The sequence below is a fragment of the Lipotes vexillifer genome, unplaced genomic scaffold (genome assembly GCF_000442215.2).
Source record: "Lipotes vexillifer unplaced genomic scaffold, Lipotes_vexillifer_v1.1 scaffold257, whole genome shotgun sequence".
Taxonomy (NCBI): Eukaryota; Metazoa; Chordata; class Mammalia; order Artiodactyla; family Lipotidae; genus Lipotes; species Lipotes vexillifer.
In genome coordinates this window covers 409134-435181 of record NW_006778935.1, presented here as the reverse complement: position 1 = coordinate 435181, position 26048 = coordinate 409134, and the positions used below count along the sequence as shown (strand labels likewise).

General features: G+C 39.1%; 1 protein-coding gene across 3 annotated transcripts in view; it reads left to right on the top strand.

The window, feature by feature from the left end:
* PLCB4 (phospholipase C beta 4) overlaps positions 1 to 26048 on the top strand; it is a 159033-nt gene that overhangs the window by 67018 nt on the left and 65967 nt on the right. For 2 of the 3 annotated variants that reach the window (XM_007452038.1, XM_007452036.1), the window contains exons 10-20: positions 3758 to 3866; positions 5395 to 5605; positions 6593 to 6686; positions 9783 to 9862; positions 10391 to 10475; positions 13029 to 13119; positions 15015 to 15110; positions 19981 to 20081; positions 24307 to 24448; positions 25086 to 25170; positions 25506 to 25630. In XM_007452038.1, coding sequence (XP_007452100.1) covers positions 3758 to 3866; positions 5395 to 5605; positions 6593 to 6686; positions 9783 to 9862; positions 10391 to 10475; positions 13029 to 13119; positions 15015 to 15110; positions 19981 to 20081; positions 24307 to 24448; positions 25086 to 25170; positions 25506 to 25630 — 1219 coding nt within the window. Of the gene's footprint in view, positions 1 to 3757; positions 3867 to 5394; positions 5606 to 6592; positions 6687 to 9782; positions 9863 to 10390; positions 10476 to 13028; positions 13120 to 15014; positions 15111 to 19980; positions 20082 to 22202; positions 22239 to 24306; positions 24449 to 25085; positions 25171 to 25505; positions 25631 to 26048 lie in introns of all 3 variants that reach the window. The other variant, XM_007452037.1, reaches the window with a different exon arrangement.

Here is a 26048-nt window from a genome sequence, read left to right as displayed (position 1 = left end):
TTCCCTGTTCCTAATGAGAAGCTAAATTGATTTTAGTTTTGCCTTCATTCTCCATATGACTTCTTACAAAGATGACAGCAGCTGAGGGCCAGCAGAATTGAGAGATGCATGAAGAGCTGGAGAAAGAGATCAAATTAAGAAAGAGAGGCAGAGATTTTAGACAACCACAACAATCAAGAATTAGCTTTATTTTCTTGTTGCTGGTAATCTTTCCCCCTGCCTCCCATATGTCATAGGATCACATTAGCGCTAAACCTGATTTGTTATTTTATTTTGCAGTTGAAAGAATGTAATAAAGGGCTCAAGATTGCTTTCCATTTACAATATCTTTATCTTTTTTTAAAAGGATTTTTTTTTAAATTTTATATATTTATTTATTTATTATTTTTGGCTGTGTTGGGTCTTCGTTTCTGTGCGAGGGCTTTCTCTAGTTGCGGCAAGCGGGGGCCACTCTTCATTGCAGTGCACAGGCCTCTCACTATCGTGGCCTCTCTTGTTGCGGAGCACAGGCTCCAGACTCACAGGCTCAGTAGTTGTGGCTCACGGGCCTAGTTGCTCCGCAGCATGTGGGATCTTCCCAGACCAGGGCTCGAACCTGTGTCCCCTGCATTAGCAGGCAGATTCTCAACCACTGTGCCACCAGGGAAGCCCTCCATTTACAATATCTTTATTCTTTGATGCATGAGCAAAGAGAGAGATGGAAGTATTTGGTGCTATAAACCTTACCAATTATTCCCTTATCTTTTTACATTTCTTTTGAATATTATTTATGTCAACATCTCTCTCCCAGTGCTGCTTGGATTGAAGCCAGTTGAAGTCTTTTCTCAATAAAAGTAAGGACATAATAAAGGAGGTGTGTTCATTATCTTCTTGTTCACTTGGGCACAGTTCTGTGAACTATTTTCGGAAGCTGTTCAGTATCATATTTTACAAAGCCCTGGACATCACGGGGTGGATGCCCTCGGTACATTGCTACCTCAAATCCCAACTGAAAACCCATGGTCTCCCCCTCAGAGCTGTGAAGCATCTGCCCCACTGTCCTTACGTCCATGTGGAAATCCTCTGCAACCTTATTACTCTGAGATTACGTGGAAATGATCTTTCTCCTCTTTGTTTTCTCATATAAAATTATATTTTGTGACTCAATACAAGTTTTACCATTTTTTCCTTGCCTTTGGGTTATCCAGATTACACTGTGCTTCCTTTTTGAAATGTGAACATTTTCAGGAAAGTAAAAGGTTAAGGTATCTGGTGGAGCAGATGTAAAGACAAGTGAAATTTCATATTATCTTCTCTTAATGCCTATTTGCTGCAAATGTAGAATAGGGGATTATGATACATCCATTTTATGTAGTCGGTTTTCCTGGCTATTGCTTCTGATAGGGGGATGTTCTTCTAGTGAATATCATGCCCTCTGATAAATTTTGATGGGGGTTAATTGGGAGGACATCTCAAACATTTAGCATTCTTCTATCCTTTGCAGAACTTAGGTACTTTCTTTTTTACGGATATGCAAATATATTGAAATGCAAACCTTTACATATTAGAGTAGTGCTTCTTAAATTTGAGCACATCAGAATCACCTGAGAAGCTTGTAAAAATACAGATTCATGGGTTCTACCCCAGAGAGTCAGGTTTGGTAAATTTGGAGTGGGTCCCAAGAATGTGCATTTCTAACAAGCTCCCAGGTGAGGGTGATGCCCCTGCTGCCATCCACAGGCCATACTACAGGGGGCACCAGGTTAGAACCCACATACCTCTGTACATAAAAAGCACCTAAGAATACCTGGATTCCCTCTCTTCCTTTCCCAACTTTGCCTCTTTCTTCTTTAGCTGAGTCTCTTCTTTCTCTCACTTTTAAATTCATATGGATTTGCCCCATGATCTCCATGAGTCCAGAACACTTACCAAAAGCATATCTTTAAATTAAAAGACTTAATTATAATAAGGAAGAAAACCTTATTAGTATAGTGGCCAACCATGAACATAACTGCAGTGGGGTCTCAAAAGGCCCTTTTCCTGCCACATCCATCTTCTTCCATGGTATTATTTACAGAGACTGAAAAGGAAAGTGCCTAGAAAATGTACTGTTTGTTTGTTTGTTTTGAAAACAATGCTTTCTCACCAGAGAGCTCTGCTTGTCATTCCTTTGGGTAGGGGCTCTGGAGTTGCATGACAGCATCCATTCCCTAAACAAGATGTCCTGTAGCATGCCTTCACCTGCTTGGCATTCCGTGGTCCACTGCACCATCTCTCTGCATACCCCAGTACTTTTCTTTGTGGTCTCAAGGCCTGTTGCTCATATAACAGTTTCTGCTCTAGCACACGCATGGATGTGAGCTTTTGTGAGCCGTAATTTCTTAGATTCCAACAGAAGCATGCTTCATTGGGATAAATTGACAAAGAGATATTGATTCCTTAGGAGTTAACACTCTTAACTCGGTGGGAGGTGGGAGCATCAGAACAGGCTAGGCCACAAGTGCTTTAGGAAATTACATCAAGTGTTCTGTTGGCCAAAGGCATTCATTCTGTGTGCCCCACTCTTCAAATGATCATTTCAAAACAAATGGGGAAGGGAGATCCATATGAACTTTTAACAATTGTTTCTTCAATACTTTTTCAATAGTGCTTTTCAAAGTCTGTGCATATATTTGGGTAAAGAGTTGTTGCCGGTGTCCTACGTACTGACCAAGTTTTGCTCACATCTGCTTATATGCCATTATTCCATTGAAGTTTCCTTTATTTATTTATTTGATGGATGACCAGGGATGCAGTGTTTGGTCCTCCAATCTACCACAAACAATAAGGAAGTTTAATAGACCCACTACCTCTAGGTACAGAAAGATAGTCAGATAGACACACACACACACACGATTGTAGCTGAGTCAGTTAGTAAGTTGGACGTTTTTCATCACTGCTGTAAAGTTAGGATGACAGAACTGCAGAAATAGCTTTGCTCCTGGTACCTCATATAACATAGCACCAGGAACCTATAGGTGCTGATTTGAAAAGAATGACATCACCAACCTCCAAATTATTTACATACTTTCTGCCCAGAGAATTTCCTCGGGGCAAACCAAGTTAGATTTCATAGTGAAATAGAATTTCTGAACTACTGATATTTAAACACAATTTTTCATATTGTTTAGAGCTTGTAAATATCCTTATGCTGATTAATTTTCAACTATTACAATGGGTTCATTTTGATAAATATTGATTCAAGAGAATGAAGTTTGCAGTTCCCAAGAAATCTTTTATTCATGTAGAAAGACATAATGAAAATAAAATGATATTTGCCTAACTTTAGGGGTTTGGAGGGGTTTTTTGTTATTGTTGTTTTTGGTTTGGCATCCATGTTATATATTTGGGGTTTTTTTGGATTTTTGCTTTTGTTTATCTTTTTTTTTTTTTTAAAGATTTTTGATCTCACTTTTTATAAGCACTTATGCCAAATGTCTTGCCTGTGGTATGGCAATGCCATACCATTTTCTCTGTCCGTCAACTTTTGAAGAAAGAAAGTATCTTCTGTTTTCTCCATCTTCAGTTCAGTGAGGGGAACCAATAAAATACTACTACCAAATTTGGACGTTTCTTAAGTCTATTTTAGGAAGAAAGACAGGAAAATAGTGAAATCTTCTCTTTGTAACTGTAAACATGATATTCTAGATATATCTTATATTAGAAATTACATACTTTAGTGATGTGTACTGGCCCAAGGGTGAATGTCAGCCTAAATGGAGTTATTTTCTCATCATAGCATCAACGAGATCCTCGATTGAATGAAATTTTATTCCCATTTTATGATACTAAAAGGGCAATGCAGATCATTGAGATGTATGAGCCTGATGAAGACTTGAAGAAAAAAGGTAAGAAAAGTGAAAAAAGAGAGAATTTTTCTTTGTTTAAAACAATCAAAGACATATGCAACTTTTAAAGTCCTTGAATTTTTAGTTAAATGTATCTTTAAATGCTTTGGGGCTCTCTAGAGGCAAGGATTGATAACTGACTGATTTTTTTTTTTTTTTCCTTGCTCTAAGTATAAGTTTTACCTTACACCAAAATTTGTTCGTGCTGCCTGAAGTGTAATGGTAAATTTATTATTAAACTATAGTGATATTTTCCCCACGTACTTTCTTATCTTTCGTATTGCATAGTGCTTAAAATGTAAAAATGCCAATTATAGTCTCTGTTCGCCATCTATGAAAACAATGCTATTTGCTATCAAAATTGACAGCTTCTTCTCCCTTTAGTTTTGCAAGCTAACTAAATTTAATACACAATTTAAAGAGTCTTTTTACTCATCATTTGACCTCTGGTTTGGAAGATAAATGCAATTGACATGAAATTAAATAGGAATCAATTTAGCAAATTGTTGGAGTTTTTCAGCATTTGCCTCTTTCAGTGAAACTTTGGAAACAATGTGTTGTTCATTCCAACATTTAAAAATAAACAAGTCAGGTCTTGTTGAAAAATAAATGAACAAGAGCTACTTATATTAACTAGATAAGTCACAGGAAAAAACAGGAAAAATGGCAAGCTGCAAATGCAAATAATGGGATAACTTTTATATAAATTTTAAAATAGTCAAAACTACCTATTTTTTGGATAAATGCATATAAAGTTACAGAACCACTTTGGGAATGTTAAACACAAAAACTAGATTTTTGGCTGTCTACCTAGGAATAAAAAGATGGAATTGAATGGAGTTGAGGTGGGGCACACAGGGTGCTTCATGGGCATCTGTAATTATGCATTTCTTTAAAAAATGTAAAGCAAATAAAGGAAAAGGTTAAGATCTAACAAGGCTGTGGTGTAGCTGTTTATCCTGCTATTATCTGTACTTTTCTGTAAGCTTGAAACCAGCTTGTAACTTGGAAATGCTTAAGTAAATGCAAGAAGCTGAAGCCGTTGATGGTTGACAGGGTAGGAGAAGATGCAGAAATATTGACACCGGCCCTGTCCCATGTCACAAAGGTGTGACTGAGATGATGAGTGGTGGCTCTTGGGATCACGTTTCAATGCCCACTGAATACTCATCTCACTGGTCCCATATCCTATTTTTTAGATGAAATAGGAAAATGGAATTATTTGAATCCAGAGAGGCCACTCATCCCTTCTCCAATCTGGCTCCTGGTGCTGCACTTTTGAACTTAGGGAACTGAGTGTTTTGCCATGGTGGACGTGAAAGCAGATGCCTCCTATTTGTGGAAAGCATTAGATTACTTATGCATCGCGGGTACTTTGTTCAAGCTCTGAAAGACAAAGTTTCTTGGGAAAGAGACTCTGAAGAAGTTTTTACTCCTCCTGCTTAAGTTGCCTCAAATGTCATGAATAAAACATGAGATGTGTATCTTCGGAGCCATAAGTCTACCATGATATTCCTTTTCCCCCCAGGCCAAATATCAAGTGATGGGTTTTGCAGATACCTGATGTCAGATGAAAATGCCCCAGTCTTCCTAGATCGCCTAGAGCTTTACCAAGAAATGGACCACCCTCTGGCTCACTACTTCATCAGCTCTTCCCACAACACCTATCTCACTGGCAGACAGTTTGGTGGCAAGTCTTCAGTAGAAATGTACAGACAGGTCCTCCTGGCTGGTTGCAGGTCAGAAACTCAAGACACTGTTTCTTCTTTGGATTTGATGCTCTTCAATTGAATTTAGTTTTCTGTGAAAAATAAGACGTAGCATTCAGAGTGAAAAGGACATTTGTCTTTCTCTTTAATGGATTACGATGGCCATTTAACCTTGAGAAAGGAAAATTGGTATCTGTCCCAGAAAGGTCTCTAGTCCCCCTATGGGTCAAAAGATGTTTTTTTACTGTAAATTTAAAATATTCCCCCAACATTACCAAAAAGATAGCATATTTTAAGAAGTCATGCTAAGTTTCCTGTTGGTCCTAGGCACTTGCAAATTTAGCTTTACTTAATGTTCAAAGTTCTAAAATTTCATTCTCAGATCATAAAGATTATTTTAAATGGCTTTAATTTTACAGAAATTGGAAAATGTTTGAGGTTTAAAATATGGTGAAAATGCTGAAAGTGAAAAATAAGAAATGTAGTTACATTATGATTGTTTTCTTGATTGTCGATGACCAATACTTAATTTTTCAACTCACTATTTTCTGTGTGTATGGAAATACATTAAAAGACTTTCACTACATCACTACATCTGTTTCTGAATACTTAAATATGAGTCACTGAAACAATGAGAACATTTTAATTTATGGCCAAAGTAACATCATCCCACCTACAAAATTTTTACAGTATTCTTTAACATCCTCTAAAACACAGCCCATATCTAAATTTTCCCAGTTGTCCCCAAATTGTCCTTTATTACAGCTTTGTCACAACTAGGATTTCATCCAGAACCTCACTGCTTGTTACATCTCTTGTCTCTCTTAATTTCCGACAGTCCCATTTTGATGACCAATCTGGTGCGATTTTAACCTGCATCCTCCAAAAAATAATTGTGTTACTTCCTTCATTCCATTTTCTACTTCTATAGAAAACAACTTATTCTGATGTCTTTTCATTTGTACACACACTATTTTATTGTAAAGGTTCAATATTGGTAAATCACAATGTTCCTAGATGTGTTGAACTTGACTGTTGGGATGGAAAAGGTGAGGACCAAGAACCAATAATAACTCATGGAAAAGCAATGTGCACAGATATCCTTTTTAAGGTAAGTGTTTTTTTTTTTTCATTGAAGTATAGTTGATTTACAATGTTGTATTCATTTCTGCTGTGCAGTAAAGTGATTCAGTTATACATATATATATATATATATATATACATATTCTTTTTCATATTCTTTTACATTATGGTTTATTATAGGATATTAAATATAGTTCCCTATGCCATACAGTAGGACCTTGTTGTTTATTTTATATATAATAGTGTATATCTGCTAGTTCCAACCTCCTAATTTATCCCTCCCCACCCCCTTTCCCCTTTGGTAACTGTTAGAAACAGAGACTCACAGACATCGAAAAACTGTTTCATAAATAAGTTCATTTGTGTCATATTTTAGATTCCACATATAAGTGATATCATATGGTATTTGCTCTTTCTGACCTACTTCATTAAGTATGATAATCTCTAGGTCCATCCATGTTGCCGTAAATGGTGTGACTTCATTCTTTTTTATGGCTGAGTAGTATTCCATTGTGTATATATGTACCACATCTTCTTTATCCTTTTCTCTGTCGATGGACACTTAGGTTGCTTCCATGTCTTGGTTATTGTTAATAGTGCTGCTATGAACATGGGGTGCATGTATCTTTTTGAATTGGGATTTTTTCCAGATATATACCCAGGAGTGGCATTGCTGGATAATATGGTAGCTCTATTTTTAGCTTTTTAAGGAACCTCCATACTGTTTTCCATAGTGACTGCACCAATTTACATTCCCAACCACAGTGTAGGAGGGTTCCAAGGTAAGTTTTAAAATTACCTCACCATTGCCTTTTCTAAACTATTGTGGAAACAGAGACAGAGTGGAGAAAACAAATTATTCATCTCAAGCATCTTACCTTTATATTCCTTTCTTCCAGTTTTTCAGAGAAAGTCAAGAAAAATGTTTTATCCACTTAATATTTCCTTCATGCTAGTGTTTCTGCTTTCAAATGGTGATGGTGCCATATAATGAGATTTCTCTGGCAGAACCTCCCTTGTTCCACTCACTTTAAAAACAGTCTTTCATTTTCTTATCTATTTTTGTGCTTACTTACTTTGCATTTTTTTCTGAAGGACTTTCAAAGTGGAATAAAAAGATAAATAGAATACAGGAAATAAAATAGGTTATAAATAGTGCCTATATGGGTAAGAAAGTAAGATAGTGAGATTAGAGTTTTATGAATGCTTGTCAAGAAATCCTATAAACTTTCAAGCCATACCACAAATTGGGCTCCAAACTTTTTTGAATTCAGTGCAAGGAGAGAAACATGATAATTCACAGAATTTGTAAAATACATACAGAGTAGTTAGTCCAGAGAAGCACAGTTATCCCCCAGTACTGACACCAGATAGAAGTCGCCTCCCGCAAGATCCTCACAGAATGTAATCTACACTTTTATAAATTGGATTTCAGTCATGGCCTTTTGGTGATCTCTATGTACAATTTGAAGGTTGGTTTCTTAGCAGGTTCCTCAATATGCTCCAGTGATGTTCTGCCAAAAGACAAGTGAAAAACTGAAATTCTGTGGTTGGACAATATGTCAAGTACGTCAACCCCTGTCAGTTTCATATAATTCAGGAGAGTTATTTCAGCCTCTGGATCAATGGTTCTCAACTCTGCCAACATGTGGAAAATCACTGGGGCTGTTTTGTTTTGTTTTTTAATAGATTTATTTATTTTATTTACTTATTTTGGGCTGCATTGGGTCTTCGTTGCTACTTGCAGGCTTTCTCTAGTTGCAGCGAGTGGGGGCTACTCTTCGTTGCGGTGCACAGGCTTCTCGTTGCGGTGGCTTCTCTTGTTGCGGAGCACAAACTCTAGACAGGTGGGCTTCAGTAGTTGCGGCTCACAGACTCTAGAGCACAGGCTCAGTAGTTGCGGTGCACGGGCGTAGCTGCTCTGTGGCATGTGGCATCTTCCCGGACCAGGGGTCGAATCTGTGTCTCCTGCATTGGCAGGCAGATTCTTAACCACTGCGCCACCAGGGAAGTCCCACCGTAAGTGTTTTTAAAAACAGACACCTAGACCCTAGACCCGTGACCCTCCATGCATATCACTTCTCTTAGCCAAGATGTTGGTGAGTTTTGAACATCAATGAATTCAAGATTACATTTCCTGAGAAGTACCAAGAGTATGTTCAAGTGGGAAGCCATGAGTTTGCATAGCCACCAAACTGACAGCAAGGGTTGACATCTTTTTGCATAGAATTAAGGAGCCTAATAGGGAAGCGTAAGCTCAAAAGGAGGTTCTTCCCTCTCAGCTTGGAGGTGAGCAAAGAAGAAACCATGGGCAGAGCCAAGATTCTCCTAAAGGAGTAATTCTAGGTCAACTCAAGTGGATAATCAAGGTCACTTGGGAAGTGACTCAAGGCATTTTTGCCTGAGAAGAAACTTCAAGCAAGAATAGCTAAAGGACCACCTGAGCCATAAGAATGCTCAGTAAAATACTCCAAGATTGTCTAGCCTAGGCCATTATTCTTTCCAATGGACTTCCCTAGATAGCTATTGTCAAATATTTTCCCAACTAACAATGATGGGAATTGCCCCATGGTTAACTACCAGGGTGATACAAAACAAGGGATATTGCAAATGTCACATCAATTCACAGGAGTCTTCATTGAATTAATGAAATGTAGCCCAACTCTGGTGCCAAAAGGCAGAGGAAAGTCAACAAAAGCTTCTAACAGTCCTGAGGTTTTTACCAACACATTTCTCCTTGAGGCGAGAGGGGAAGGAGAAGGGTCTGCTGTGAAAATCTCTGTGCAGAAAGCTCACCTGCTTCTCAGTGAGAAAGGTGAGCTCTGAACCCATCTTGGCAGATTATCAAGCAAGGAACTGCACTGCCATTTAGGTGAAATGTCTTGTCAGTTACTAGCACCCTAATTTTGGAGAAGTAAAAGTAGCTTTGAAAAAAAGTGTCATTAACCATGAACTGTGCCTGGGTCTAACCACAGGGGACTCAGTCTGTAGCAGTAAATGGGTTCTCCAGGTCTTAATTGCCAAAACTGACTTTCTGAAAAGCTCAAATTAATAGTCTCCAGTTGGTTTCAGGTACCTTAATTCTTTTTCTCTCCTCTCTCATTAACACTCTTTATCTTTAAAGGATGTTATTCAAGCCATCAAGGAAACTGCATTTGTCACATCTGAATATCCTGTAATTCTCTCCTTTGAAAATCACTGCAGGTATAATGATTCATTCTACTCCAAGTCTCTAAGTGTTGTTTCCTAATCCCCATTCCCCACCCCTGCTCTACATCTTTTTGAATAACTGAATAGTTTCTTTTGTGAAGTGGTAAGTACACATAGTCTTATGGGGGAAAAAAAAGAGAAGAAACTCAAACCACTACCTCTCAACACTTCCAAAAAAAATAAAAGTCATGTTAATGTGTTTTAAGAAATGCTTCCTCTAAACAGAGGGCCAGAGAGCAGGACACCTTGCTCAGTGTTCTGTTGAGTTGGAAGACTTGGCAGTATGTTTGTAGTCAGACTTGATGAACTTGAAAGACACTTTTTACTCTGCTTACCAACTCTTAGTTTGGGGGCAGAATCGACTTCTTTTTAAACTACACCAGTTAATCCATTAGCATTAAGAGGACAATCAAACATTTTGCAGTGTAGGAGTTTTTAATCGCTAGGAATGGACGTTTCTTATTCTTATTCTGAACAGTTAATGGATGTTTGAATTTACAGATGTCGGTTCTTTCCCTCTAGCAAATATCAACAGTACAAGATGTCCAAATATTGCGAAGATCTATTTGGAGATCTCCTGTTGAAACAAGCACTTGAATCACATCCAGTATGTATTTTTAGCAAACCATATTTCTAACATGAATGGATTTGTTTTGAAATTCATTTCTGAAGGGCCAAGTAGTTCTGGAGGACTAATGTTAAAGATCTTCATGTGTATTTCTATTCGTTGGTATGGGAAGCTTCCATTGTGCTTCAGAGGGGTGTGTAGAGAGAGGCACAAAGTAAACATCTGGCTCAGTTTAATTCAGAAGATCATGGGGTCTTTATGGCTTCTGAGACCTCTGTCCTAAAATTTCACAAAGTGCGCACCGGCCAGGAGTCTAGAGTTGGTGATCATTCTCAAGTTCAGTGACAGGTTAGAATCACCTGGGGGAAGCGTGAAACATACCTCTGCCACAGCCCCATTCAGAGATTCCGAAATTGATTCAAGTTCAGCCAGATCGTGGTGTTTTTTAAATGCTCTCCAGGTAAATCAAATGTGCAGCCAAGGTTCAGCACCCACAGGAGCCTGTTGCTATGGGAAGTTCCCTGGATCAAGTCACAGAAGCCGGAAGTTCAGGCTCCTAAGTCCAAAGTAAACCCTTGGGCAATGTTACATGCACATTTCTGAGCTTCACTGTTACACCTACTAATTCCTTCCTCAAAGAATTTTTAACCTGTTCCCCATAGATAGGCTTTGTGGGGTCTGTGAACTCATTCTAATTGCATACAGTTTGCTGTTTTGTATACAGTCATTCCAGAGAGTTCATCAGATTTTTACCAGGATTTACCATAACCCCCAAGTGGGTTAACCCCCAAGTGGTTAAGATCCACTCTCACAAGATGTTGGGAGTAACAAGAAAGCTACTGGAGTGAAAGAAAGTATGAAGCACTCTACAGTAGTGAAATATTTTGCCCCACTGTTGATGAGCATCTGATAGGCCCAAACACGGTAGCCCGAAGCAGCAATAGAACATCACCATGACTAAAGGGGGAAGGTGCTCTGTGCTACCTGGGAACACCTCAGGTAGTTTAACAGTGAGTTTTGCAGAAGTACATTTTTGGGAACTGAAAAAAATATAGGAGGATATTTGCAGCCTGCTGAAGCTTTGGCTGCAGGGGCCCCATCCACATCCTGGCAGTGCTTCCTGCTTCCCTGCACACCGACCTGATCTCCACCGCCAGCACCTTCAGCTGCTGCCTGGGGGGACGCTTTGTCCCTGGAGCTCTGCCCACACAGGAAAGTCAGGCCAGGAGTACCAGAGAATTACCACCCCCGCCCCGCCCCGTGTTTCCTCATTCCTCAGGCGGGATGACTCCGGGCACATGGTCCCCACTGTCCCCCCAAGTTCCCCAGCGGGATCATGCTCCTGTCCACAGTGACAACTTGTCTGATAGCACACCCTTCATGACTGCCTGTCTTCTTTTTCTCACTTTCCTACTCCTCTGCTGGAGTTCCCTGGAGCTGCCCCCCAGATAAATTACTGGTACTTTCCTCTTTGTCTCAGACTGATTCTAAGAGAACCTAAACTAAGAAACATGCCTGCTTTATTTTATTTTATTTTTTACCTAGGCCCTTTGTTTTATTTTCTTTGTTAGACTAAGGTGCTTTTATGGAAAGATCTCCACATTCTTTGTGATGTGCACATACATGAGAGGTTATGGGAAGTATAGGCAATATAAATGAGAACTTTCAGTCCTGGAAGGAGGGCACAGGATACAAATGTAAAACTGTAACTAAAACAGATGGCCTTTAGTGTGGTGAATATTTATTGCCAATATCCAGGTGCAGAAGAGATCACTTGGAGTGTACTGGTTACGGCAGGCTTCCCAAAAGGAGCAGAATTTCGGTGGAGGGTTTCATTTGAGTCAGGACTGACATACGAAGGCACAGTGCCTTGTGTGTACAAATAGTATAAAAATTAGTTTGGAAAATGAGTGGATACGTGGAAGGTTAGGTGGGTATATAGATGGATGGTGGGGGGATGGGGAATGGATGACTGGATATAACACAGTTCAGTGGATCAGAAGTAATCGAATAAAGGAACATCCCCTTTGCAGATATTAATCCAAGCCAATGAAACCATAGTAGAGGTCAGATTTCAATAATTAGGACCACTTCCTTCTTAATTCTCTTATTGAACCCACAAAGCCACAATCCCAAGCATTGCAGATGGATCACCCTACTGAGCAGACCAGCTTACTGTACAACCCAACACTTGGGGGGGGCTCAGGAGCCTCTTGACTTTGCCTGGGAGGGCACCTCTGACCCCAGCTGACCCCATCACCTCTTGTACTTTACCAGGTACTTAAAGGGGGCAAGGTCTGGGGTTGAGCTGGACCCCTTACCCCAAGACCACTGTAGGTCAGACCGCACTCCCTGGGGAAGGTGGAGCAGCTCTGCAAACCTCTAGAGACCCTGTGGATGCCAAGTTTGCTGCCTTAGTAAGGCAAAGCTCAGGCTAGTTTGGGTTGCGGAATGAAAGTGTAAAACTGTGCAGACTGCCATCTAGTGGGTGTTGGTTGTGTAACTCACAGGCCTTCTGCTCATTCTGGGCTGGGAATGAGAAGGGAGAAGTACGACCCTGTCGTGAATTCAGCCTTTTCTCTTTGTCTCTAGCTGGAACCAGGCAGGCCTTTGCCATCCCCAAATGACCTCAAAAGAAAAATACTCATCAAAAATAAACGGCTGAAACCTGAGGTTGAAAAAAGTAAGTCAAATACACTCATATATGGCAGAAGCATACGTGTCTTGCATGTTGAGACAATTCAGCTATCTAGAATGAAATATACTTTAACACCACGGATTGCAGGGAAAGCAGGTCTAGTGGTGATGTTCTATATACTGTGCAGAGCAAAGTTGCCACATATTTATTCAAGTTTAGGTTCCACATCAATCCCTTCCTGCAGTGGGAAAACATATTCATATATTCATAGATCAGAATTTGGAGGAGTCCCAAGGAAAGATGAGAAGAAAGCAAAAGAAGCATTTTAGAATTTGTCAGATATAAGGAACTAGCACTTTAAAAGCTTCCCTTTGCACTTTTCCATGTGATATATACATATCAGGGATCCTAGGTAATACGCGAGAGTGAATGTGTGTGTGGTTGGGGGGTGGGGGGAGATGATTTTATCTAGACATTGCCCCCACTGTGTTTTCCCAGAACATTTTCTTTGAAAATATTTTCTTCCAACAAATCTCTTAGTTCAGTGAATGAATAGCATCAAATATTGGTATGGTTGCATTGTGGTTTTCCCCTTGGTTATTCTGAATTAAAATTTTTAAACTATTTTAGCTCCAGTTTATTTTTATTGCAAAAGCAATAATGCTATAGGAAAATGAAAACAGCAAAGAAAAATATAATAAAATAGCACTAAATTATATATTTTACACACATATACACGTATTAGAGACGCATGTACACACGTACACTTTTAACATATACACGCATTTTTAACAAAACTGGATCATGTTAAATATACTGATTTTTAGTCATTTTTAATTCAACCAATGAAGTATACTCATATCCAGTAGAATATAAATCTACGTACTAATTTTAATTCTTGTGTATAAATTTTTTTTGACTCTAGTGTATGAAACACTGTACAGAATTTATTATGTGGCATATAGTGTAATTTAAACAGATCCAAGTTGATGGATTTTCATTGCTATGAAAACAACAATGGTAAACATGTTTGGCTGTTCATTTTGTATATTTATGCAGCCTTCTCCTTGGTACAATTAGAGTTGGTTGGCCAAAGCATGTACACATTTTATATCATATGTATCTTGTATACTGACTTTCAGAAAAGTTGTACCAGTTTATACCCTCACTATAATATATGAAGAGTGCCTGTTCCCCAGTGATGTTCTTTTTTTTTGGCTGCATTGGGTCTTCGGTGTTGCGCTCGGGCTTTCTCTAGTTGCGGTGAGCAGGGGCTATTCTTCATCGCAGTGCGTGGGCTTCTCATTGCGGTGGCTTCTCTTGTCAAGGAGCACAGGCTCTAGGTCCGTGGGCTTCAGTAGTTGCAGCACACGGGCTCAGTAGTTGTGGCACATGGGCCTAGCTGCTCCACGGCAATGTGGGATCTTCCCGGACCAGGGCTCAAACCCGTGTCCCCTGCGTTGGCAGGCAGATTCTTAACCATGGCGCCACCAGGGAAGCCCCCAACAATGTTCTTAATGCTGGCTGTTAGGCGTCTTCTATATGTGTTCACAACTAATAAAAGAAAAATATTTTTTCTTGAGGCTTTTTCAGTCTCTATTCTGTCACTTCACCATAACAGTCCATAAACCTTGCTCTGTGCCAGATGCTCCAAATTCTGGGCTTTTGTTATCAAGCTTCAAATCCTTCACCAGGATATGGGGCATTTCCCTCATGTTCCAATAGTGGCTCAGTGTGTATAGATAATAGGGTTGTTGTACTTGCCTTAAGGACTCAAAGCCACCAGGACTGGGGAGACAGTGGCTGTGGCTGAGCCTCAGGAGCCTCGACAATAGGTTTCCCTTCCCTTTTCATTTCCTTCTCCATGTTGATCTTCAAGCCTATTTTATAAGTGATCCAACACTTGTCTCCAGCTCCTTCTTGTTTATTTTTAATAACAGAACAGCTTGAAGCTTTGAAAAGTATGATGGAAGCAGGAGAATCCGCTGCCCCAGTGAACATCTTAGAGGATGACAATGAAGAGGAAATAGAAAGTGGTGAGTTGGATTTTTTAAATTTACATGTCACAAAAAAATACTTTTTAAAATAAGAAAAACATGAATTTGTCTCAGTGGACCCTTTTATATAACACAACATTCTAATTCCTAACAGTCAGGTACATGTACCAACCTTAATCTTTTGGTATTTTGGGGTATTTTTCCAAATAGTATGACTTAGAATTTACCTGCACACTAGATTTTAGTAGCTTAGTCATCTCCTTTCCTGCTGTGCATTCAGCTATTCAGCAGAAACTCACAGCCAGAGAATCCTTGAAGCACTTGCTGTAGAAGGCCGGGCTTGGAATAAAAAGAACATTTCTGCAGTTCTTTCCCATAAACAAAACCTGAACATCAGTGCTGTTACTGATGACAGCAGTAAGGCGAGTTAAAAGGGAAGGAACCTGGATAGAGACCCTCAGTAAATGCTTGGTTTGTGTGCACTCATAGTGAACTAGAAACTCAAAGCCAGAATTAAACTTTCAAGTTCAAATTCCTTCAAATAACCAGCTCACCAGAATTGCCTATATCTATATTTACAGGTAGATAATTTTTGCAAAGGCAGCCTTGCTCAAAATATCTTAATATTTGTTATCAGCTTCTATTTTTACTTTGGCCATATAGCCGCAACCATAATCTTTGGTTTTACATGGGTCATTTGAAAGGTTTGGAATGCTTTTAGAAAATTATTTGTTCATTATGTATCATGAGAATTGATTAACAAAATGACATGAGAGTTGATTAACAGAAGAGTTTGCACATGCATTGAGTGTCTATTGGTTAGTGCCTTGAATTTAGATAGTGCCTTGGGGCTAAGTAATTTAGAAACACTTGTAGAAACTCTGTTTTTCATATAAACATCTGAAATAGAAGAGTAGATTTTAGGAAAGTTTTACATTATAGGTAAAAACCTAAAAGCTGTGAGAATCAACTAATCGTATTCACAACCCCTTAATAAAGACTCCTGACTATGGAAGAGACTTTATGAATGATTTATGTTGCCTGGGAACATGACTTACTTCCATATGTTTTATACATCAGGGAGGGTCTGGGAGGCCAGAGATACCTGGCAGTATTTAATCAATGCCTGTTGTGGTTATCTATTACTGTGTAACAAACCACCCCAAAACACTTTATTATTATCTCTCCTAGTTCTGTGGGTCCCCTGGGCTCAGGTTGAGGGCTCTCCCTTTGGTTTCTCATGCGGTTGCCAGCAGATGACATCGGGGGTGTCTTGGGCCGGGTGTCTTGAGATGGCTCACTCGTGGCTGATGGTTGATGCTGGCTGGCTTTTGGGAGCTCAGTTGACACAAGCACCCCCATGTGGCCTCCCCAAGTGGCTTGGGCTTTTCACAGCATGGTGGCCAAGCTCCTTGACAGAGCGTCCTGAGAACCAGTGCTCCAACAGGCAGAAAACAGAAGCTGCTAAACTGTTTAAGAGCTGTGCTTGGAACTGGCACATCATCACTTCCTCTATATTTTATTCATCCAAGCAGTCTTAGTTAGGGCCCACCCACATTCCAGGGGGTGGATGAGAGGCAAGATCACGTTGTAGAAAAATCAGTGGGAAGCTGACATCATTGCAGCTGTCTTTGGAAAATATAGTCTGCCACATTGCTTATTATATTATTTCACATTTTTTTGCAAATAATAAACCCAAACAAGATTTAAGAATAAAATCTTGAAAGGAATATACTGAGTTGGCCAAGAAGTTCGTTCAAGTTTTTCCATAACATCCTATGGAAATTTGGCCAACCCAGTATTTCAAAAGATCAATAAAATACTTCTAAAATTTGAAAGTCTGAATATTATATGAAAACTGTCCCTTAACTTAGGTTAAGTTTCATAGATGATAATCAAACACATGTAAGGTGTTACTAGATACTCTAATCCAGTAAAACGAACTGAAGAATAATGGAATACATTAAGAAAAATCATAATAACTACGATTTTTGTACCAACTGTGGATTAGGTACTTTACATCAATTCCTCATCTAATCTTTATGCAGCCAAATAAATAAGTATTATTATACTAATTTTTCATATGAGGAAACTGAAGCTTACAGTGGTAACATATGTTACATGCAATCCCACAGCTGGTGAGCAATGCCACTAAGATTCAATCCCAGAATTGCCTTGAGTCCAGGGTCAAGACCTTCTGTACCTTACAATATTGTCCTTCTAATGTATAGGAATATAAAGAGAACATAAAGATGCAAAATCATTGGTAAAAATATTTTTCTTTATAAAAAGGAGAAAAAATATAAATGATGTGAGTCAAAAATGTGAAGTTTCCTGAACATACACACACATTAATCTAAAATGAGGGGTCAGCAGGATTCCACTTACTGTCCTTAAGGGTACTTTCCCAACTTTTATGCAAATGCTAATTATTCCTATAGACAAAATAAATTTGCCTCTAGTGATTTCCATGTTATTCCAAAATGTTTGAGATAAAATTCTGATTGTTGTAACAGAGATCTATGGGTTCATATGCACCTGAATTTCTCTCTAAGGCCCTAGAGGTTTCTGCTCTACCAGTTACATATGTGAGTCTCACGTTTCCTCAGTCATACTTGACTTCAGCTCTGGTCAACCAGTTGGCTGTAATTACCCTGCTATCACAGTATGATCCTATTATACCTGAATGACTAGAGTCTCTCATTTAAATACTTCAGCACAGCAGGCTAGAGGAAGCCAAGCATAGTTCAAGAGGGCAGACCTGCCTGGAGGCTGTAGAAAATAGAAAAGGCTCTCAGTCAGTGGAAGTATGTGCCCAGTCATTAGGCTGGATGTAGATTCAGACAAACAGTGGGGAATAGCAACATTGTGTGTGGTTGTGGGAGTGTCTATGCATACGTACACACTCAGGAGATGCTAACCTTTAGTCATACAACCCTTTTAAAACAGTTACTAACCTTCAGTCATACAACCCTTTTAAAACAGTTACTAAGTCTCTCCCTCTTCTATGGGGTATATCCCTGGAAATTCAAGTAGTTTATATCTGGCTAAGCAGGTTAGACTAGATATAAAATTGAAATTCAGTAGTGATGGTGGGAGGTTTCAAAATCTTGGTTACAGACTGTAGGTCACGAAAACCCAGTGTCACATTAAGAGCATTGGGCTAAGAAGCCTGAGAAATCTAGGTTCATATTCTAACTCTGTGACCTCAGACAAGTCAAATCATATCGAGCATTGGGCTAAGAAGCCTGAGAAATCTAGGTTCATATTCTAACTCTGTGACCTCAGACAAGTCAAATCATATCTGTGAATCTATTTCCTTTAAATGAAGACACTGGACTAGATTCTTTTAAGACCTCTTTCAGCTTCTCAAATCCTTTTTTCTTGCCCAAGGCCTATATGACCTACTTTTAAAAACAATCATCTGCCTCCAGAATACCCCCTCATCAGAATATCAGTTCCAGAAGAGGAGGGTGTCTGACTCGTTTCCCTTACCTTTATCCCTTCCCTGGAATAACACTTTGCAAAAAGCAATCTAAAATTCTGAATCTAAGACACCGTCAGCTGAAAGGCACTACTATTTTATTGACTAAGAAAGAAAACTGCTTCCAGTGAATCGTAAAATGCCATCTATTAAAGGATACATTGCCATATTAGATATATTACAATGCGGGGAAAAATGCACCTTAGAATCGATGAAAGTTTTTCATTTTCTCCTGTTCTTGAATTCTCCTTTCCACCTTTGAAACATACTTAAAACAAAAAATGTCTAATTCTTATGGGTCTGTTCACCTCCCTCAGAAATATTTTCACTGTTTTCTTTTAATAGTAAAGTTCCCTCATGCCCAGTATAGTGACAGTGTGGATTTGTGTTGGCCTTGTCCTGTGGCCTGTGGGTGTTTCCTGATCCTGGCTAGTTTTTAGGCAAATTCCTGGGAGCCCCTGCAGGATGGGCATCATGGGAATACAGATCTCACACCAGCATGTGCCTAATTTTCCAACAGGCAATCCTTTTTCCACCTACAGCCTTGGGTGGATACCAGGGTTCTTGTAATTTCCTGAACTGGTGGGCCGGGTGATGGCATCTGTGCCTCCCTATATAGCCAGGCCAGGCTCCTGGGTCACCAGCTTGACTTAGCACCCACTTCCTGCTCCCTTCCCACCATGAGCCTAAGGAATGATTTCAGAGTCTTTTAAACCACAGCCAGATTTGGCAAATGATTTAGGAGAGCAGTAAGTCCTTTCAAGCTCTATCTTTTTTATATCAAACCACTCCCGGCCACAAGTCATTATGCCCATAAAATTCAAGTGGACATTTTTGACTCTTTTTCACAATTATCAAATGTACTTTCCTTCTCTTGTATCTTTTTTTTTTTCCTCTGGGTGTCATAGAGGATCAAAATACCCTGTTATGAGTCACAGTTCTTCCTGAGGTGTTTGAGGCTTTAATTTTTAAGGTTACTATACTGGAATGGAAGTAATCATTCACTTAAGAAAAATTGGTTAAGCATCAATCGTGTAAAAACCATGCTAACAATGATTTACTGTGTAACACAAGAACAATATTTGATATCTTGTAATAACCTATAGTGGAAAATAATCAGAAAAAATATATATATATAATGAATCACTTTGCTATACACCTGAAACTAATACAGTGTAAATCATCTATATTCAATTTAAAAAGTCATGCTAGATGCAGGAGAAGTAACAAGATATGTTCCTTGACCTTGAGTAGGTAAGAGTTTAGTGAGTTTTATTTGAAAAAAATTGCTTATTTAAATGTTCCCATTTTCGTTTGGCTTCCTTTCTCTCTAAAAGTGCTTATATTTTACCCAAGGTTATGGAGGAGGCCTGACCCCTTGGTGGTAAGTTGGCTTCATGGATTTTCCTTTTGTCTTTCACACAGCTGAGCAAGAGGAAGAAGCTCACCCTGAATACAAATATGGAAATGAACTTTCTGCGGACGACTTGGGTCACAAGGAAGCTATTGCCAATAGTGTTAAGAAGGTCAGAGTCTTGGTTCCCTTTGCTTTCATGACTTGCAAGAGGTAGCAGCTGTTAGTTATAGCATTTCAGAAATGTGAGAGCCCCAAGAGAATAAGTAGCCTAATTGCTCTTCTCAACTGGGTGGCCACAATCAATACCCGAACTCGAGGCGTGCACAATACTAAGTTAGAAAGGACATTTAAGTGACTCATTAGTCATGCCCAGTGTTGACCCCTACCTCTTTGGCCCATGTCCTTCAGATGTTTTTATTTATTGCATTATTATAGGTGAGCAGGGAGAAAACAGCAGCACCCCAGCAGCAAAGGTTAACCTATTCAAATCATCAGGAAAATGACCCCGATCACCCCAGCAAGCCCTCATTAGAAAACCAGTCCTACTTGTTGATATCTCGTCTCCCTCTTAATGTAGAATAAGCCTAAAAATATTTTCATCCATCCAACCATTCAGCCAAAAAAATAGTAACTGTGTACCCACTATGTGCCAGGCACTTTCTAGGCCATAACAACCCAGAAGGGTCAAAACACACTTGGCTTCTGCCCTCATGGAGCTGATAGGCTGATGGGAGTTTATTGCAAGGGGGTGGGAAACAGACAACAAACAAGTAAACAGTCATTTATATGATTACAATTTGTGATAGGTGCTATTACAAAACTAAGAGTGAGTGCTCAGATGGAAAAAAAAGAGGTGGAGAGAATAAAACAAGGAAATGAGAACCCAAAGGATAAAGAGGAACTGGCCATGCACAGGAATAGAGATGTTGCTTTGCCCAGAGAGGGACCACAGCAGTAGCAACAACAAAGGCAGGGTGAACAGAGTGGGTTGAGTGAGAGGTCGAGTGAAACAAGATGAGATTAGACAGGCAGGTGGGAACTGGAGGATGAAGGATGTGGTGGTGGTGGGGAGGTGGGGGGGCATGGTGAGAAACTCAAATGTTAATTTAAGTGAAATGTGAAGCTACTGAAAAAGTTTAAACAAACGGGGCAGTGTAGACTCACATAATTACCTTTGTGTGTGGGGGTAGTGATGTGTGTGTGTGTGTGTGTGTGTGCATGCACTGAGAACATTTGAGATCTGCTCTCTTAGCACCTTTTGAGTATACAATACAGTCTTCCTAACTGTAGTCACCATGCTGTACTTGAGAGCCCTGAAACTTATTCCTTTTATATCTGGAAGTTTGTACCCTTTGATCAACATCTCATTTCCCCCACCTGCTATCCCCTGGCAAAGTGGTTAATTTTTAAAATACTGTTGAGTGATTGAGTAAGAAGATGCAAGAGTCGTTGGCCTAGAAGTCATTGGTGACCTTGAAAAAAGGAGTCTCAGTGCGGAGGTTGGGACCCCTGTAGCAGGCAGATGTGAGTGAGGAGACACTACACTTTTGGGCAGTTTTGCTATAAAGGGGAGCTGGTGGCTAAAGGGAACCTGAGGAGTCCAGGGAGTATTATTTTTAGGATGAATGAATCTGGAGTGATAAATGAATTCCTGGACGTGGGTGGGATCATGGTGATGCGAGGGTGTGGTCTTTGATGGGAGCAGCGATACTTGATCATTAAGACAGAGGATGAAGATGCGGGTAGGTGTATGCCTTAGGTGCTAAGAAAATGGAAGCAAATTTGTTTGCCGTACAAAGTCAAGGGAATACTGCCATTACCCCTACCTTTTCCAATATAGAGAATTGCAGCTACTTTCAGACTAATAGATGCCTACTAAGACTCAGTGCTTACCTTTATGCTGCCTTTATCAACACAAGACATGAGTGTTGAATAGCTGAAGAGTGACCCTCTACATAGAGGAGGTGGCCACATTGATTATTTCCCAAGCCCCATCACTAAATCATGTACTAAATTACCATAAGGAAGCATCAAAATAGGCAGACTATCAACAAAGAAGGGAGATAAACATTAAGATGAGCTTTTATGGTGTGAAAGAGAGCTATGCCATGATACCTTTTCAGTTCTCACTTTATCTATGCCTTTATGTTACCAGTAATTTCCCATCGTAACAAATAAATAGAATAACAAGTGTACGTGAATTTATTTAAATATCTATATATGTATGGCTAGTAAATTTGGAATTTTGCCCTTTAGAGAGGTAAATTATTTTTATCTTTCTCTAATTTAGGCTTCAGATGACCTTGAACATGAAAACAACAAAAAGGTAACAAAATAATTTCATTGTACATTTTGTTTTCATTATAAGACACAGTATGTGGGCCTCTAATATTGAGCATTTTGTACTAAGTGTTGTTACTCTATCTTCCCCCACCCACTGCCCCATGAAATATTAGACTGTTTATAGGTATTATAGGTATAATATTTACATGCTCAATGCATCTACATATGAGTCTTCAAAAGAAAGAATTAATCACAGTGATGAAATGATTATATCCTGATAAAATCACAAAACAGAGGGCAGGCTAATAAGATGATTTTCCTAAAAATAAGTGTTTAGTGCAAATAGGCAATTTCGTAGTTGGAATTTGAGATTTCATTCCTAGAATAAGAGTACATAATCATCAACACACTGAATTTTAAAATAAAAATGACCTATAGGTCAACAAATTCATATTATAATAAAATGGGAAGGGGATCTTGGTTCTGACTATATTGACATTCTGAAAAATTGTCAGTTTCACATTGTACACATTCTAGGAGTTTTATCTAACATTATTCGATGTTGATTTTATTGTAAGGAAAGTAAAGTTACATTTTTAGTTTCTTTTATCCTCTTCACAGTTCATGATATGAAAAACTGCTCTTTTTTAGTAAATGTATGTGGTTTATTATAGTAGTGAGATGCAAAAATTTACCTTGTCATTTGATTCCCACACTTCAGAGCTTCAGAAAATACTATCTTATTGTGTATGGGGTCTTATCTTATTTGGAGTAAAACCCTATCTTCTTACTGTCTAAATATTGTTTGGAATAATTCTGGTTAAGTCTGATCCCGGTCTTCTCCCAAGATATTTGTGAAATTCTCTCCTACTAGAATTTCGTAAGGTGTTGGGGTCAACAAAGGACAGGTTGACCTGTGATCACTGATATTTATTAGCTAAGTAGCTGTGACCAAGTTATTTTAATCTTTAAGGACTCAGTCTTCCCATGTGGTCAGTGGGTCAGACTCTAATCCTTGCTACACATGATGACTGACAGTAACGAGGTTGTCATGCAGGGACTCAGGCCAGTACCTAGCTTATGGTACGGTGTTACTTATTATCATTAAACACACAAGAAAGGAATTAGACATGCCTCTGCCCTTATTTGGGGAGTCAGGACATATGAAAAATTTATTTTTAAAAAATCCCAAGTTACATTCTTTGATTATTTATCTTAGACTTTTACTTGTGCAATCAGTTTGATGATCTAGAATGTTAAGTTATCAGATAAACAAATGGCCTGACTATTTTTTTAACCAATGAATCGATTCATGTGAGTCAGCGGTTCATTCCTCAGTATCAATCTCAACTAAATGTTGATTGCTTTTGAAGGTGTTATTTTTGTTGTTGATTTTGTTGCTTTTGTTCTGATTTACTATGAAACGAACTACAATATGCTGTTTCTCTTTGCCTCTATGCAAAACAATGCAGTTTTAATAGGTCCTGTATGGTGGGTTCTCACATTAGTTTAAGAATAAGCATGTTTTTTAATACCGTAAACCACTTATGTATGTGGCTTGGTTTCTAAAGCAGTGTTAAACAAAGTGTGTGGTTCCCCAGACCACCCATATCATTAGCACTTGGGAACTAGTTAGAAATGCCAATTATTGGGCCTCACCCCAGACTCACTTTATCAGAAACTCTGAGAGTGTGTCCCCGGAATCTGTGACTTAACAAGCCTAGATTTACACTAAAATTGAAGGACCACCGTTTTTGACGTTATGCCACAATTTGTGAAATCATGAATGGTAATACCTGCTATACGTATTTCATAGCATTGCTCTGAACTTCAGTATAGTTTCCAGAATAAAGTCCTTTGAAAATCTAAAAAATGTCCCCCAAATATAAGGTAAACTTCATATTTTACTATTATCTCCATTTGCATTATTTGGAGCTACAGTGGACATTCACTTTTAAAGTTATCCTTTAGTTAGGATAACTGAGGAAGAAAGAAGTCTTTATCTTTAGATCTGTGTGTGTGCAAATTCTCACTAGTGGGGCAGTCTGAAGTGTAAATCTGAGAGACCTGCTGAAGCCACTGACGTGCATGTCCCTTTGTTGTGCTCGTAGGGCCTGGTAACTATAGAAGATGAGCAGGCATGGATGGCATCTTATAAATATGTAGGCGCCACCACTAATATCCATCCATATTTGTCCACAATGATCAACTATGCACAGCCCGTAAAGTTTCAAGGTTTCCACGTGGCTGAAGGTAACACCGAAGGTTAAATGCTATTGCCCTTTTTGTCTGCTTTTCTTACGTTATGCTGTGAGCTGTGATCTGACTTGCTGCCACTTTCTTTTCTGGGCACGGGGACTGTTCCATCTCACCTTATTTTCATTGCGTAGACCGCGTAGTGACATGTCCTTGGCATGTGGGGGCCTTGTGTTGTCGTTCCCTACATCGTCCACAAGGTGGCTCTGACAGACTATGGATTTGGTAGCAATCCAAGAGTTTAGCCTCTTGCATTAGATATACTTTTTTATAAGACTGCTTTCTCTCGAAAGCTGGTCTCCAAAAGCGTATCAAGTATTTTCAGACTTTTCATAATTATTTCTGGACTGGAGAAGCTATCATCCTCATTGGAAACACATATTTCAGGGGTGGCTGTGAATGGCAATTGGTATACACGTAATTGGTTTAATGACTCCAAATTTAATTCATCACACTTTTCTTAAGTCAGCCATCTCCATCCACAGGATGTTAATGAAATTAGGAGCTACTGATATAGTAAGGAAACATCTGCCTCTAAGGCCTCATGATTCAGGGTGTAATTATATTTATCGCTTGTCTTTCTGTGAGGGTTTGATGGCAGGGTTTCTAAGTGCATCTTTGCTTTCCTTTACAGAACGCAATATTCATTATAACATGTCTTCTTTTAATGAGTCAGTTGGTCTAGGCTACTTGAAGACACATGCGATTGAATTTGTGAAGTATCCTTATGTATTAAGTGGAATAAGTGGTTGGTGAACTTTGGGTTTGGCAGGAATCTCTAAAATAGAAAAATGGCTAATATATTATTGTGGTTGTAGAACTAATAAAATAATGTATGTGAAAGACCACAGCAGCTGGGAAAACCTGCCCAAATGTGGATTGTTTTTATAACCCACATGGTGAACTGTGGTTTTTCTCTTAGGCATCCTTTATACATGTGAAATTTGTTCTCTGTTGTCATATGTGTGTCATTGTTGATCTAGATCTTCACTGTTTTATCTCTTTGTCACTGCTGGAATACTCTTTTTGCCATTTTCCTTAATATGTTACACAGTTATAACAAACGGCAAATGAGCCGCATTTACCCCAAGGGAGGCCGAGTCGATTCCAGTAATTACATGCCTCAGATTTTCTGGAACGCTGGCTGCCAGATGGTTTCGCTGAACTATCAAACCCCAGGTAGGAACTGATGTCCAGTGACCTCGAATTCCACGAGAACGCTTTAACAGGACGGTGCCAACAGTTGCCATCAGTTGGCTGTGGGCATTTTTTTCATGGAAGCAGACATATGGCAACACAATGTGTTGTTGGATTTATAGAATGGTGAGAAATTAAAAATGCAAACTAGAGCAATAAAACAATGGTAGAAGATAATAGATTTTGATTTCAATTGAATATCCTTTTGGAAATGCCATGACTAATCTGCTAAACATTGTCCCTTTTTCCAAAATATGTCTAATTTTTCTTCTTTTTGGATCAAACTTACCTTCTCGTCCAGAGACAGAATGAAGTGAGAAGAATTTGAGCATCTTTGTACAGTAACTCTGACTCATTTCTCCTTGGGAAAGTACCCTTCCTACTGTTAACATTCAGCAGG